Genomic DNA, 17,115 nt, shown 5'->3' on the forward strand with positions numbered 1-17,115 from the left:
AGTTTGGCGACGATTTCTCACTAAGACTATCCACAATGGTTTCAACTTTCAACACCACTTTTTCTCTTCCCAACACTCCACATCACCTTCTCTCTCCAGTTCAACACTTCATTCAACTTTTACCCACTCCAATGGTTTTTCATTCAACACCCTACCCCCTACCCCACCACTTTTATTTCATATTTTGATTTAATTTTATATTTTTCTTTTTATGATTTCATAAAATTAAAATTTACGATAAAAATTAAATTAAATAAACTATTATCGATTTAATTTAACTTAATTTTTTTTATTTATTTAAATTAAATTAAATTAACGTAATATTTTTTTAACATAATTTAAATTAAAACACTTAACAATTTAATATTTTTTAAAAAAAATATACACAATATTTTATTTTATTTTATTAACTTCAAATGGAAGAAAAGTAACAAAGCACACAATAATACATTTTATTTGCTTAACTTAAAATGCAAGACAACAAACTAAACACACAACACATAAATAACGTAATTAGTACGATACAAAGCATATTTAATCATCATACATTCCAAACTTTGTCCAGATGTGCTTCACTAGATCTGCTTGTAGTTGGTGATGGACATTTGGATCACGGAACTCGGATCTAGCACGCACGTGATCCGCAAAAGCGGGTAACACCTCGGTCGAGTATGGTTGCGGTGTACTAGATCCACTTCCCTCAGCTTGCTCAAAATCGGTCCATCGTTGAGCATATGTATCTCGTTCATCCTCAACAATCATATTATGTAATATGATGCATGACCTCATGATGATACCCAAATCAGTTATGTCCCAGAAGCGAGCTGGTTCACGGATGATTTTAAAACGAGCTTGAAGCACTCCAAATGCACGTTCGATGTCCTTCCGACATCCCTCCTGATGTTTTGCAAAGCACTTATCGGGTTCAGTTTGAGGAAGTCTAATAGACTTGACGAAAGTTGGATAAGAAGGGTAGATACCATCAGCTAGATAGTATGTCATATTATAGGGACGTTGGTTCACGATGAAATTCACACGTGGAGCGTTTCCCTGTTCCAATTCATCAAACACTGGTGACCGGTCTAGAACGTTTATATCGTTCAAGGTTCCCGGACATCCAAAAAAAGCATGCCAGATCCAAAGATCAGGAGATGCAACTGCTTCAAGAATAACTGTGGTAGTTCCCTTATCCCCTCTAGCAAATTGACCTTCCCATGCTTTAGGACAATTTTTCCACTCCCAGTGCATGCAGTCAATACTCCCGATCATGCCTGGGAACCCCCGCATTTCACTAACCTGTAGTATTCTTTGCAGGTCCTCTTGGGTTGGTGCTCTCATGTACTCTTGCTCATACAATCGTATGATTCCTTTACAGAATCTACGTACACACTCCAATGCTGTAGTCTCTCCTATTTTGATGTACTCGTCGACTGCATCTGCTGCCACACCATATGCTAACATTCGCATTGCTGTGGTGCATTTTGCTAAGGGCGATATACCTTCTTTCTTCGCTGCATCGACTCGCTGGGTGAAGTAGCTATCACTACTTGAAAGGTCCGCAACGATTCGAAGGAACAAATGTTTTTGCATCCGGTACCGGCGACGGAATATTCCATCGTCGTATGTAGGCTCATTGGCAAAGTAGTCGTCAATTAGCCTTTGGTTTGCCCCTGCATGATCTCTACTGAAATATTTTCTACCACGAGGTGCGCTACCCTCCAATATTATATTTCTACGCTCCCTAAAGTGGTTGAGTACATAAGTGTCTTCTCTCTTGCTTTTTTCAAGGTAAGCTTCGAGATCAAACTCTGGTGGATCCATTTTTTGTGAAATTTGAAGTAGATGGGAAGAGATGGGAAAAGATGGGAAGTAGATGGGAAGAGATGGGAAGTAGATGGGAAGTAGATGGGAAGAGATGGGAAGAGATACATTGAATGGTGGATCTATGAGTCCATATATATAGATAACTTGAATGGTGGACATTGACGGATTCGAAATAATATGAACTATAGTTAATTATCGGATAAGGACTAGATTCGAATTGAGTGATGCATATTCAAACTCGGTAACCCATACATTAAAGCCACTGACAACACCGACAAATTATTAAAGTAAACAGTACAGACTTGACAAAACACTGACAAATTATTAAAGCAAACACTACAGACTCGACAACACTGACAAATTATTAAAGCAAACACTACAGACTTGACACCACATGAAAAATAATAAAGCAAACACTACAGAAAATTAATTTCCAAAGAGCTCTTGGGACAACCGCTTCAACAGCTCTTTCTTGTGGTCACTGAGATGCTCCTCTTCACTTAACTTTAGAAATAATTCCATTTTCTTAGCTTCAGTCTCCTCTTTCCTCAATCTATTAGTCTCTTGTTGCATCGCCGCCATCTGCTTCAATTGTTCAACCTCTATCTCCTTGACTTGTTTGTATGCAATCCAATCTTTCTCCATCGCCTCCAAGGCAGCTGTTGTGCTCTTCTTTTTACCCTTTTTTTTAGCTGCATCCCTACCCATTGGACGGGGAATCGATCCTATAGAGTTTGAGCCACATGCATCACTCTCGCGAGATCTCTTAGATCCACTACTTCCTGAGCCAACACTTCCTCCTGCTTGACTACTGTAACGTGGTTGATCGCGGAGAGCCTCCCATTCTGCCATCAAATTAAATTGACCCTTCTTCCCATCTGCGTATAATTCTTGCGCTTGGGTCAAAATATCATTCTCCGACCAACCGCTTCGTTGCATACGCTTAGCGCCTTCATAAGCGCCAATCCATTTATTTATTTGCTTGCTCATATAATTATAACGGTTTCGGCATGCATTTCCATCCCGCGGAGGATTGAATGAGCAATGTTGATTACAATACTCAGCAATTTGACCCCAAAATGTTTCTCCTTTTTGGTTTCTCCCGACAACACTGTTTGTTCCATATTTAAGCCACCCACTAATTAACACCTTATTTTGATCAGTGTTCCATGCTGGTAAGTGACTTCTCCTGCTCGTAGGAGTTGAATCCTCTTCATTTGGAGTGGCTTCATTACCAGCTGTCATGCCAGTAAGATTCATTTGTGTTGAAAACTCGGGAAATTCAGGTGCACCATCATTAGACGACGGTGTTGGAGATGGATATCTGAACATAGATCCATGATGGGGATGAGGACGTTGGTTGAGAAATTGAGTTGGATCTTGAAAATTGTTGTGATTTTGGTAGTTGGAAATTTGATTTGGATGTTGATAAATGTTGGGATTTTGGTAGTTGGGAAACTGATTTGGATGTTGATAATTGTTGGAAATTTGGTTGTTGGGAAACTGATTTGGATGTTGATAATTGTTGGGAAACTGATTTGGATGTTGATAATTGTTGGGAATTTGGTTAGAAGAATTCTGGGTGTTGAAATGGTAGTTGTTGGGATCCATTTCAAAGCAAAAGGGATAGTTGAAAGATAATAAGATGAATAAGATGATGGAAAACTTGGTTTTTTTTCTGTGTCCAAATCAAACGAACCAAGTCTCTATTTATAGAGAAAAAAAAATCATGAATTTTGGTAATTTTTTTATATTTTTTTAATTTTTTTTTTAATGAAATAATTGAGTTGGAAAGATTAGGATAAAAGAAAATCGCCCGGACGAATTAAAACGCGACACGTGTCAGCCATCAGAACATATCTCTCTCCTCTGACGCGTGGCACGCACGCGCCTGTCGGTGCCCAACCGACGCGTGCCACGCGTCCCACCACCGCAGTCCCTGGGTCCCACAGCCTGCCATTTCTGCAGGTCACGCGTCTTGTTGGCGCGTGTGTGGCACGCGCCTGGCATTCGCCAACCAGGCGCTGCCACGTGTCACCGCACTCAGGTTTAAACTGTGTTGAAAATTTTCAACACCTCTCTCCTCCTTTCAACTTTCAACACCACATTTCAACACCATTAATCACCCATTTCAACATTCAACATTCAACATTACACACCATTGCTGATAGTCTAACATTACCTGCTCTTAAAATCTGTCATTGAGGTGTATGTATGATGAGTGTTTAGTGAAAAGTTAAATGTTCATATTATTTTTTTAAAAATATCTCACAGTTATTTAATTGGTAAATATAAGATTAATCTCTTTGAGAATCAAACTGTCAAACATCACATCAAGTGAGTATATATCTCCAATAAATCTTTTCTCATTCGCACCACCATTCAAGAATTCCTAACTAGGTATACCCAGTGAGATTTTTCCTTATAAGATTTTAATGAGGTTTATTCTCTAAGATCCTTCTTCAAGGGATGTGAGTTTAGTTTAGTAGTAGAGAATTCTTTTGCTTTCTACAAGTGTTTTGAGTTAAAGTACCCCTTGTACTTCATTTCTATATATTTCTAATTGCTTATAAAAAAAATACTAGATTAGATACTTAAAAATTCAGATTATCTATCAATCATGTTAGATCATCGAGTAAAAGTAAATGTTTATATATTGAATTTAATTAAATAAAATAAAAATGTGCGTAATATTATTCTGGGGGCAAGTCTCACTGTCAGCGTGTTTGCTGCACGACTTTGCATGCAGAAGAAACATTAAATTAAATTATTAGAAAGCACATCGCATCTCATCACACATAGAAAAAGAAAAAAAGAAAAAAAGCAAACGGTGCGTGGTGGTGGATTGCATTCACAACAATCAATTATCGTCCTTCAAAGCTGCGAATCATTCACCACTTTAAACACCACCCTTTTTCTTTCCCTTCCTTTCCCGTTATGGGTTTTACCGCCCCACGTTCTCACTCTCTCTCTTCTTCTTCTAATTCCCTCCCTCTCTTCTTCACTTCCTAACTCCAAATTCAAATCACGTGATGGGTTACCTCTCTTGCAATGCCGAATCCGCCATCGCCACCTGCGACCCACACTTCACCAGAACCACCACCACCACCCGCCGCCACCGCAACACCATCACCGAGTTTCACTACACCGACCTCCTCGCCGCCACCAACTCCTTCTCCGCCCAAACCTTCTTAGGCAAAGGCAGCCACGGCAAAGTCTACAAAGCCACCCTCCACAACAACCACCACGTCGCCGTCAAAACCACCAAGCATCCTCCCTCACACTCACACAAACAAAAACGCCACACCACCACCTGCACCGGCTGCGGCAACTGCACCAGCCCCGCCGAAAACGAGATCGAGATTCTCTCCCACGTCCCAAGCCCCCGCCTCGTCAACCTCATCGGCTACTGCACCGACCCGAACGGTAACAAGCTCATCGTCGTTGAGTACATGCCAAACGGTTCGCTTCATGAACTTCTTCACAAATCGGCTCGACCGCCTGGCTGGACCAAACGGATCCGGTTCGCGCTTCAGGTGGCGAAAGCGGTTCAGGCGCTTCATTCGTCAAACCCGCCGGTGATTCACCGCGATATCAAATCGTCGAACGTGCTCATCGACGGCGATTGGAACGCCAGGCTCGGCGATTTCGGCCTCGCGCTCCGGGGACACGTGGAGGACGTTCGCGTCAAGTGCACGCCGCCGGCGGGGACGTTAGGGTATCTCGATCCTTGCTATCTTGCGCCGGGGGATCTGAGCGCTAAGAGTGACGTCTTCAGCTTTGGGATCTTGCTTCTGGAGATTATCAGCGGGAGGAATGCGATTGACGTGAACTTCAGTCCGCCGTCGGTGGTGGACTGGGCGGTGCCGTTGATCCGGCGCGGGGATTTCGATGGGATTTGTGACAGGCGGATCGGCACGCCGTCGGATCTTGTGGTGACGCGGCAGGTGGCGGTGCTGGCGGCGAGGTGTGTGAGATCTTCGGCGGAGAGGCGGCCGGCGATGGTGGAGGTGGTGGAGTGTCTGAGATTGGTGAGGAAGAGGATTCACGCGTCGCCGATTTGGAGGAGGTTGAGGCGGCGCGTGGCGCGTGCGGAGAGTGAGAAGATGAAGTGGGAAGTGTATGAGGGTGATTGTGATGGGAGTGAGGAAGTTGTGAGGGTGGTTAAGAGTGGAAACCGCAGGAATAGGAAAGTATCCAGTGTGCCAGGTGTAGAGTATGAGGGTAGACCCTCTTCCAATAAAGTGGTGAGATCTAAATCCATTGGTTCTGGTTCTGTGATGAGGGGTGGTAGTAGTAGGAGTGGGGTTAAAAATGAGAATGAGTTTAGGAGATTGAAGGGTAAAATGGGAATGATGAGAGAGAGATTGGATAAGTCCCATTCAATGGGGGTTTTGCAAGGAGAGGTCCTTTTACATGATGGCAATGAGGGGATTCAATCAAGAGAGATGATGAGAGCAATGTCCAAGTTGGTGATTACGGATAAGTTGGAAAGGAAAATGCTTGAAAAGCCGTTGGTTGACTCCTATCATTGGGAGTCTTAGTCAAAGATTCAACATGAGTTAATCTGCTCACTGCGGATGCTCGTGCTAAGCCGTGAATGATTTGTCATAAAACGCGCTTTATTTCTATAAGCGAGGTTCATATTTCTTACCTCATGATTAAGAGATGATTAAGAGGTGAAGTGAGCTACTCGCACGCCGCACCTCATGGTTGATAAGGAAGATTTCTGAATGAGCATTAAATTGCCTAGCAAAGAAAAGGGCAAGCATTGGATTATTGCGCAATTGAATTTGAAGGATTGTTAGTGAGATATTGGTTAGGTAGTGTAATCATGCGAGTGAACTATTCTTTCATTACCATCAAAACCTGTTCAGGAATAATGGGAGGGAAGTATTTGTTGTTTATTATATGTATATCTGTTTGTGTATAGTTTGTCCAGGTTTGAAAACTCAAATTGTTTTGTGTTTGCTGCACTTCTTTGACCAAATGTGTAACTTAATTTTGCACTACTAATATTTTAGAGAATCCGTAAATTTTGTTATAGACTTGATTTTGAAGGAATTGATCTATTTTTGTAGGATTATGTTCCTCATATAGTAGACTTTATCACGGATATAACTCTAATTTTCATTATCTTTTCAGAGTTTTTTTTTTGGGTCAACTTTTCAGAGTTTTTTTTTTGGTCAAACAACTTTTCAGAGTTAAGTGAATTCCAAAGATCTTGCATTTGTGCTGACCTGGACCGACTAGCAACATGATTGTGGATCAGAGGGTTGGGCCTCTATTATAGACCTCAAGTTCTAGGTCTCATTTTGTAATAAACACCAAAACTTACTCTCGAGTGGTTTTTGAGGCCCAACTTTCAGGCTAGGTCTCATATGTGTAATCTGTAGCCCTGTTAAATGGGTTGCAGATGGGCATCGGCCCTTTTCAATGATCTTCATTTGACCTTCGAAAAAACAATACAATGAAATAATATAGTTAAATACTTAATAAACTTTTCGAGTCTCGGGGGATTAATATCACCACGACTTTCGAATGTTGGGATACCTAGAGAAAAAAAAAACATAGCATATATAGTAAATGAGTTTTGGTGTTTATTACAAAATGATTCTTGTTCACGAAAGTAATGAAAACAAGGTTTGTAGATAAAGCGATTTTGCTAGTCGGTGTGTCTCATCAATGTTGATATGATCTATTTATATACATAAAATTAGGGTTTCTCGTTTTGATAGACCTAGATCTAATGTGTTCTCTAATGTTGCCTTGTCTTGTGCGGTACATCAGGGAATGTCTTAACTGTGCCTGGATTTTTCAATTGCTTTAATGACATAGATCATGTTGACGGATTTTCGGGCCTTCATGGCTTGAATAACTGAGGCATTTAAGTCCTATATGTCGGTACAATTCTACAGTATGAGAAAAAGTTAAAGATCTATATACAAAAAAAGAAGATGTACAAGCTCTTTTTCTTTGGTTTTCTAATGTATTCTTATAGTCAGTAGTCATGAGACTAATTCATTCGAAACTCAAAAATCACATTAAATGAGTAGGCCTTAAAAAAAATGTACAAGATTTCAAATAAGCATTATTCTCAGGAGTAACTCAAGTTATATATTTTTTTACATTGGCCTATTTTAATGCATACTATCCTCTTGATGAATCCATGTTGTATTTTCTTTGTTAGTAGGTAACGTGTTTCATGATGTACGTTGCAGATTTTGCTGTGCTGTCTTTGAATTGGTTTGGTGGGGTTTGGGCCGTTTGGTTTTTTCATGGATGGTGTATCGGCTTGTTTTTTGGAGGGTTTTTTGGCTCTTGGCGATTTGGGTACTCTTTTTCCTTACTAGGTTTTTCCCATTGGGTTTTCCTAGTAAGGTTTTAATGAGACTCTTTCCCAAGTGTGCTCTTTCAAAACTGGTACAGTTGTGGTTGGTTACATGAGAGACTTGTTCTCATGGTTCCTATTTTCTCTTGATTAATAAAGTTTCTTTTTGCTGTAAAAAAAAATTAATTCAAATCAAAGTATTAATTTCTTAACTCATGAAAAATTATAAACTGACATTATCCCATTTGTTCCAATTCCTTGTTACAATTCATAGGCTGATTTTACCTACGTGTAGCATCCTGACTGTTCCTTTGTTCAGTGCTAGTGATCAGCCATGCCTTGTACAGTTATACTAGAGTGAAACTACCCACTTTCCTTCTACTCACACGTGATCACTCAACTTCACTTGATCTAACGTGGTGTTTTCGCCATTGTCGCTTCATGTCGCAGTTAGCATGGTCGTCGCGGGCTCAAAGGGCCACACGCTCAATGAGTTACTCACCTTCCTCCGAGCTGAATCCACCGACCACCTCAACTCCTTTGCCTCTAGACTCGCCTCCTATGTGCTCCTGATGCTGCTCCCGATGGCGGTCCTCGCCTCAGTTTCAGTAACGGTGTGTGGGTCGAACAATCCCTTCCTCTTAACCCTTCCTACAAACAAGTGGTTGCTACTGATTACAAGGCCATCTTTGCCTCTCTTGATTTCAAGAACAAGGTCAGTGAAATGCATTTTCTATTTTGAGGCTTCATGACCTAATTTTCCAACTGCCTTATAATTTTGATTTTGCATTCATACTACTTCTTACTTAGTGTCTCCTCATTTAGATCAACATCCATGAACATAGTCAGGCACTCCAATTTTTAATCTATTCAAGCACACACACACACACACACACATATATATATATATATATATATATATATATATATATTACATGGATATACTGTAAATGATGTATGTCAAACATGTGAAGAAATTCCTTGTCATAATATCCGCCTCTATTTATATGCATAACTGATTTTAAATATGATGATGGTTTTAAAGGCTCATGCAGTGGTCAATGAAGTTAATTTATGGGCTGAAGAAAAGACAATGAGCCTTATTAAGAACATTCTTTCTCCTACGTCAGTTGACACCTTAACTAGGCTCATCCTTGCAAATGCTCTGTACTTCAAAGGTGCATGGCAAAAGTCGTTCATTGCATCAAGTACGAGAGATCGTGATTTTCACCTTCTTAATGGCACCTCAGTCAAGGCTCCCTTCATGACCAGCAAGGAGGACCAAGCTATTGGTGTTTTTGATGGTTTCAAAGTTCCTAGACTCCCTTATGAGCAAGGTAACGGTGATCGTCAGTTCTCTATGTACATTTTCCTTCTGGATGCAAATGATGGACTGTCAGCTCTCGTTGAGCAAGTGGCTTCTAAATCTGAGTTCATGGAGCGCCATCTCCCTTTCCAAGTAGTGAAAGTTGGTGACCTCAGGATTTCAAAATTTAAGATTTCTTTCGGACTTGACATTTCTGATATAATGAAGGAGATGAGATTGGTTTTTCCGTTCTCCGTAGATTATGCAGATTTTACCAAAATTGCAGCTCCTCTAGATGAGCCTCATCTATTTGTTTCCAACATAGTACAAAAGTCTTTTATTGAAGTAAATGAAGAAGACACTGAAGTTGCAGTTGTGACTGGATCAATCAAGTCCGGGCGTCCAAGGAATCATATTTTACCAAAAGTGATAGATTTTGTAGCTGACTGCCCTTTTCTCTTTTTAATTAGAGAAGATTACACTAGAACAATTTTCTTTACTGGACAAGTGCTTAATCCTCATGACTGAAATGATATCATCCAACAAAATCATTAGTTATTTGAATACTGTTATTTGTTTTTTTTCGTTACAACATTTTGATAGGATTTTAGTTGCTTTAAATGTGATGATAGGCAAGACATGTTTTTTTTGGTACATTGAAAAGATAAATTGCACCCGCCAGAAATCGATCCCTGGACCACCCCCTACCCAACCCATATGTCCCTCCAGCTCCTACCACTTGAGCTATTCTACAGGGATAGGTAAGACATGTTTAATTTAATCATGTATAAGCTTTATAATTTACCTTAATATTTTTCTCGATTTGTTGGCACCTAAAAATGCGCAAGGGCTAAGATTTTGGTTGCCAACGTGGCAGACGAGACGAGAAGGCGTTTTAGCCGAGGAAAGCAAGCGGCTAATCAAGAAGAGCAGGAATCGACTAATGGTTCAAACATGGACAATATTGGAAAGGTACAAGTGCCTCAAGCCCACAACAGAGTTATTTTGCAAAGGTTCTAGAAGGCCTATACATGCAGAATCATATGAGCCAGTGACATATATGATCTAAAATGATGAGAAAGGGAAATATAAAATGTTTATTTCAGACCAATCAGAAGAGTCACATAATATCAACGAATAGTCTAAAGAATTCAAAGCTCAGCATATGTAAAAAAATTTGATACATCCTTTAACTTCTTATAGAATTCAAAGGACACAAATTCAATTGTAAACACCCTTATTATTTTGCTAGAAATATAGAATTGTTACCCCTGCATAAAGAAACTCAGAATTTATAAAGCCTTAAAGTCGTTACCTTGTCATTGAAGGAGAGCAGATGGCACCCTAAATCAAAAAGTTGTGTCGATTAAGAAGATCACATGAAAGGCGAATAAAAGGATTGAATAAAAGAAACCGACATAAATCACATTTTTACCTCAGCTGACTGGGATGGAGATATAATATAATCGGTCATTGAAACAGTCAATAAGATTGGTGAGCAAGAACACATAGAAGGGTCGATTGTTGGAAGAAATTAACACTAACCAAATGGATAAATAATAAAAGAGGGTTACTTGGGAGTAGTTGGAGGATAGAAGGGTCGATTGTTGGAAGAAATTAACACTAACCAAATGGATAAATAATAAAAGAGGGTTACTTGGTAGTAGTTGGAGGATATGAGATGGCACCCTAGTCAGAGTGCAGTATCGATTACAAATAACACATGAAAAGGCAAATCAATTGGCCTGGTTATGGCTGTTGGATGATGCAACCGCTTATCCGGTGGAGACTTCATCTCCATTAATAACTAAGGCGATGTCGTTTCGGTGGGCCTTGGCTATGGCACTAGATTTACACCTTATGGATGTGTGTTTTGAAACCGATAGTTTGCAGCAGCTGTATGAGGCTTGGGAAGAAGCTGTTACATATGGTTCTTCGTATTTTGTTTATATTCTTAGGGATTGTAGAGATTAGATCTCATATTTTAATTCTTTTCGGTTTTCTCTTGTTTGTCGCTTTGGGAGATTTGTGGTTGATCACTTGGCTAAAGACTCTTTTAAGTATCCCAATGAAAAGTGACAAAATGTCTAAAAAGCAGGTTTTGCCCCTGATGTTTCACGTATGTGTAAAAGTCGTCCCTACTCTTTTTTCCTACGTTTGTACCCTCAGGGTCTGTTTGGATTGATGGTACATAATGGAGCGGAGCGGAATGGAATGTAATGGAACGAAATGGAGCGAAACGAAATGGAGTAAAGATCCTATTCCACTGTTTGTGTATTTTGTGATGAAACGGAACAAAGTTACTACTCCACTGTTTGGATAACGAAAGAAGCAGAATGAGTTATAACCTTATTATTCCTATATTACCCTTAATATAAAATATTAATTTTCTTTGAAATCCAAAATTCTGTCATTAAAATTTTCTAAACCGACTTCAATTCATGATAATGAATTTAGATCTATCCAGAGGCTTGTACTAATAGCTCGTTGTATTTTAATTAAATATGACTCAAGGATGCAGAAGCCTTGTTCATGTAGGCACAAAATCAACATCTGTTTTAATTAAGAGAATAACATATGAATGCTAATTTTTTAACAGCAATTGATTGTGAATTCTCAGTGACCAATACACATTTCTCTAACAAAGTATAATAAACACACATCGCAAGAAATTGGACAAGGCATTTGAAAACTCTTGTTTACATTCAATGGCTGCCGAGACAGGGAGAAGGAACATATGAGCAGGAAAGAATACATTTCAATTACATGGTTTAACGTGGGGCAAAAAATTAGGGTCACAAATATGATGAGTTATAGAGGGAGGTTACCAAGGGTAAAATAGTATTTTCATAATTTAATGAATATGCACAGTTTTCTTTCGATTCATTCCCATCCAATTTTGGGGGGAGCCAATTTGAAGGAAACCAATGGAGCATGATGGAACTTGTACCATTACTTACCACTCCCTTCCATCATATTTTAAATAAAACAAACAATGAAACCCACTCTCCTTCCCCTCCCCTCCACTCCACTCCTTCCCCCTCCCCCAATCCAAACAAACTCTCAATGTTTCTAAAAAGTGCAACGAATGCCCCTCCGTCACTTCCGTTAAAAAATGGACGATGTGGCCGCTAAATGTCATGTCAGCACATAGTTTTAAAACTCGGCTCAGACCGGCCAGTCCGATCGGTTGGACCGGGACTCGATCACCTGACCGGTCCGAGCCTCTTAACAGATCGGTTAAGCAGTCAACTCGCTGTGAACTGGCTTGGCTCGGCCGGTTCGTCGATTGAACCGGTGACTCGGCCAATTTTTGGTCAGACCGGAAGTCACCCTTTTTAATTTTTTTTTTTAATTTAGTTGATAATGGGTCAGCATGTGAGGCCCAATAATTAGACTAGAGTAGAGTTGGCTAACTATATATAACACAGTGGGCCTTTCATTATTTTTTTTAAATTATGTTAACAACCGTTTTTGGTTACTTGGGCCTTTTTTTTAATTCTTCTTACATGAGTTTGATAAAAGTAGAAAAAACGTAAAATTATATTTAAAATCTGTTGCAAGGAGGATTCGAGCACGGGACCAGAAGGGAACCAAGGGATGTCTTTACCACTAGACCATGATATTGTTTGACTATATCTCATGTCTGTTATAATTTATACCTTAACTTCACATTGCAATGGATATTTTTAGAACATTTTAATATAGACCGAGTCAAGTAGTCCGCTCGTTGACCCACTGGTCCGACCAGTGACTCATTGACTCAGTACCTCGACCGAGTCGATCACCGAGCCGAGTCTTAAAACACTGTGTCAGCATCCTACGTGGCGTGACACGTCATTAAATGAAAATTAGAACTTGAAAAAAAGAGGTGGGGGATTCAAACCCAAGACCTCAATATGGCAAAACACTCACTTAACTAGTTGAGCTACGTAGATAATTATTCGATTTAGCAACGGAGTATTATTTATATCATTTATCTTCTTCATCTTCTTCCCTCAACGGAATAGGAACACTTTTCTTCCCCTTCTCCCCTCACCATTGATGACCCGAGGTTTATTCTATTTTATCGAGTCCTTCTTGTTTCTTTCTTTTCCTTTTTGAGTCATTTATTAAGTTTTAAGTCAAGTTGAGTCATTTTTTAATTCATAATTGCACCTGCATCAGTTTATGTGTTTTTTAACAATTTATTTGGTCTTTATATTAGTCTAGTTAGAGAGTAATTCTTATGGTCAGTTTTGAGCTGAAGTCCTTTGAATTCATGAGTGTTGATTGCACATTGGGGGTTTTATTTGTTGAATTGAATGCAGGGATGGTGAATTATCATAATTAATGACATGTTCCCATGAGTTACATTGTTGTTTTGATGGTTTCTTGAGATTCTTTTCAGGTTTGATAGGTTTTTGATGGCTAATGATGATGGTTGAAAGCTAAGTTAAGAGTCATGATGATAGGAGAAGTGGGAGTTACAAAATTGAAGAAAAACCAGATGAGCCACGCATGTGCGCCATGTATCCCACGCACATGTGTGAGGTACTGTTGGAAAAACATGATGGCCACGCATGTGCGCCGCCTGATCCACGCACATGCGCCGTGGCCTGACCTGATGCTGCGATTTGTGCGTTTTGAGCATTTTTGCCCACACATGTGAGTGGAGAAGGCCACGCACATGCGTGGATGACCGCTGGAAACTCTATAAATAGGGCTTTTGTTATTTCTTTTAGGTATCTTGTAATTTTGGGAACAAAACTTAGAGGTTTAGGTGCTTGGAGCTTGTGGGAGGCTTCTTGGTACTCTTGTTTTAGGTTTTTGTTCTTTTAATTTGCATTATGAATTCCCTAGCCATGTTTGGCTAGTTATCTTTGTACTTTGGGTGAAGTGAACCTTAGTTCTTACTATGGTTTGAACTTCTGAGTTTCTTATATGAATAAAGTTTCCTTTCTATGTATCTCTTCTCTGTTTCAATACTCTCTTGAATGCATGCAAGTGTTTGACTTTCTTCTTGCACAATGGAAGTTGGTAAGGATTAAGGGACTTGAGATTAGATTGATTTGTTTGCTACCACTTAGGTATAAGGGTGGGAACTTATTGTGTTGGCCTGAACATAGAACAATAATTCTTCAATTGAATTGACTATGTACTAAGGTATTAGGCTTAGCAACCTGAGATTGAATGATTTGCTTTATTATGGTATTAACAAGTGAAGGTAAAAGCTACATCACCATAGAAGGGGTTCTAAAGTTTATATAAGGATTTGGTTGTAAGAAACATAATTGGACTAAGTGAAACTTTACCCATAGTACTTCTTTATCTGAATTACAATTCTTGCTTTTCATCAAAAGTGTGTTAAACACAACAAAACCACAAACTTATATTGCTTTCTTTTTCACATTCTGAACACCAAACTCTTAGAACAAATTGTTAAATAACTATCCTCGTGGTTCGATCTTTTTATTACTTCGATCAGTTCGTACACTTGCGAAATTGCTATCAAGTTTTTGGCGTTGTTGCCGGGGATAGTTTCGTTTTGTTGATTGATTCTTGAGTTTTATTGTTTGGAATTTTTATTACGATTGCTTCATTGAATCGGTGCTACTAATTTGTGTGTGAAAGTAATTTTTACAGGGTTCAATGGATGCTTTTGATTTGAGTGGATTCCATGGATATGGCCAACGTCAATACTATGACCAAGGATGGGAAGGACAACCCGATATCTTTTGGGAAGGTGATGACAATTTCAATCCATGGGATCTACCAAGTTATCAATACTATGGAGATCTTGAACATCAACCATTTGATCAAGAACAACCTCATCAATATCATGGGAGTGAAAAGAAGAGCTTGGAAGAGATTGTGGCTAATTTGGTACTTACCAATTAGAGTTTCATGAATGAAACCGGTACCAGCTTAAGGAATCAAGAAGATTCTATCAAGAATTTGGAGACTCAGTTGGAACATATAGCCAAAACCATAGCTGAAGGGGTCCCAGAATATTTCTGCTCTCAAACTTTGGAGGAGGGAGAGCAATCACTTGCTATCCATGAAAGTGACATTGTGGAGAAAAGTGAAGAGCCACAAAGTGAAGAAGAATCCCCAAAAGGAGACTTCACCAATGTTCTTGAGACAGAAAGTGATAATACAATGGGTGAACAAATGGAAAATGTGATTGATTGTGGTGATGTTCATGATGTATCCATAGATGATTTTGTCTTTGGAGACAAATTGCAGAAAGATGAGGAGGAAACTCCAAGTCTTAGCATCAATCTCAAGGACCTGTGGATTAATGGAAAGCATGGCAATGAACAAACAAGGGGATAGAATCTTCTCAACACACCAAGGAAGCAAATCAGTGAGAATTTTCTTAAACCCTCTACTCTTAATTTGATTTATGTTGCCATGATATTAGGAAATGCAGGTAACATGATGATGCTGTTGTATCAAAATTTGCATGATCTAAAGGATCTAATGCAATTTGCTATAAACCCCGGATAGAACTTTGAGTCCGGGGTAGTCTATCAAAGACTTAAAAATTGAGCTTCTTGGGAGACAACCCAAGCCCAGGTTTGCTTTTCTTTAATTTGAGTTTGCTTTAATTTTGTGTTCTTCTATAAAAATAAAAAAAATCGTTTTCTTTTTCTTTATAGGTAGTTAGTGCATCGAGTCTTTTGCATATTTTTCTTTTTACATTTGAGTCGGTATGAATATCCTTGAGTTTCTTGTTGCTATGCTGAACTTGCTTACGTGTTTTCACCCTTGATTTAGTTGCTTCCTATTAAAAGTTTTTGATACTTCCATGTTTTTATCTTGTGGTCTTTGTACATGCTATTGTGATTAGAAGGTGAGGTAGCTTGATCTTACTTGCTTGAGTTCATAAGAAAGGGTGTTTCACTTCAACACCCAATTGTTTTTGTTGAGTGCTGAGAGTCTCAATGTTTATTCCTAACATGCTTATACATGCTTATCTCTGCTTTGAAATGCATATTGGTTGTTGCACAATACTTGTTCTTTGAAGAGACTTGGTAGGAGTTCTTTGTTGGCCTCAGAATTTGGATTGTTATCATATTCCCTTAGTTGCCCATGTTGAGCCTTAAGACTGAATATTTTTCTTGGTCCCTGAATTATGGTGAATTGAGCTTTGGTGACTGATTTGTGGTTGTGATTGAGCAGGGAAAATATCAAAAGGACTTCCTTCATAAAAGTAAAAAAAAAAAAAAAGTATGCTGAATTGTCAAAAGAAAGGCAAGTCCCTTGACAATTGAAAAAGAGAAATGACAAAAGTTGAAAAGAAAAAAAAGAAGGAAGGAGTCCCAAAGCCTTAAAAATTCTGCTCAGGTCTTGTTGAATAGAAGAATCACTCACCCCAAAATCTGTTTTGAGCCCTTGTGTTTCCCTTTTCTTGGCATCCCTACCAACACTTTACCTTAGCCAAAGTTACAACATTTCGAAGTCTCTCTTGTTCTTATTATTGTTGCAACTAACTTTGAATTGATTGATTATCAGGGCTGAAGTATTGTGTTTGTATGTTAGAGCACCCAAAATGTGAGGAGAGTGCTTGATATGTGAGGAAGTTGATGAGCTCTTGCTTGGAAGTCTTGCTTACTCTTGGTGACCTCTCATCTTTAGTTGTGTGCATTTGACCTTTCTTTTATTTTGT

General features: G+C 39.1%; 2 protein-coding genes and 1 pseudogene across 2 annotated transcripts; 2 read left to right on the forward strand and 1 right to left on the reverse strand.

Annotated features, from left to right (window-relative positions):
* Positions 1 to 534: 534 nt before the first annotated feature.
* LOC130732116 (uncharacterized) lies at positions 535 to 3,587 on the reverse strand. The gene is made up of 2 exons (XM_057584228.1): positions 2,617 to 3,587; positions 535 to 1,737 (listed from the first exon to the last, which is right to left on the reverse strand). The coding sequence occupies exons 1-2, from the start codon at positions 3,433 to 3,435 to the stop codon at positions 535 to 537; spliced, it is 2,022 nt and encodes a 673-aa protein (XP_057440211.1). The 5' UTR covers positions 3,436 to 3,587.
* A 944-nt stretch (positions 3,588 to 4,531) lies between these two features.
* LOC130720557 (serine/threonine-protein kinase-like protein At1g28390) lies at positions 4,532 to 6,888 on the forward strand. Its single transcript, XM_057571214.1, has one exon. It carries the CDS (start codon positions 4,857 to 4,859, stop codon positions 6,366 to 6,368), a length of 1,512 nt encoding a protein of 503 aa, XP_057427197.1. The 5' UTR covers positions 4,532 to 4,856; the 3' UTR covers positions 6,369 to 6,888.
* Positions 6,889 to 8,565: 1,677 nt separating this feature from the next.
* LOC130748109 (serpin-ZXA-like) lies at positions 8,566 to 10,438 on the forward strand (annotated as a pseudogene).
* The last annotated feature ends 6,677 nt before the right edge of the window (positions 10,439 to 17,115 follow it).

Source organism: Lotus japonicus, chromosome 1 (assembly GCF_012489685.1).
Source record: "Lotus japonicus ecotype B-129 chromosome 1, LjGifu_v1.2".
In the NCBI taxonomy this organism is placed as follows: Eukaryota; Viridiplantae; Streptophyta; class Magnoliopsida; order Fabales; family Fabaceae; genus Lotus; species Lotus japonicus.

Coding starts and splice junctions, on each gene's coding strand:
- LOC130732116 (XM_057584228.1), bottom strand. CDS start 3,435: ATGGATCCCAACAACTACCATTTCAACACCCAGAATTCTTCTAACCAA. Junction 1,738..2,616: donor GTAGTCAAGCAGGAGGAAGT/GTTGGCTCAGGA, acceptor CACTTTAGGGAG/CGTAGAAATATAATATTGGA.
- LOC130720557 (XM_057571214.1), top strand. CDS start 4,857: ATGGGTTACCTCTCTTGCAATGCCGAATCCGCCATCGCCACCTGCGAC.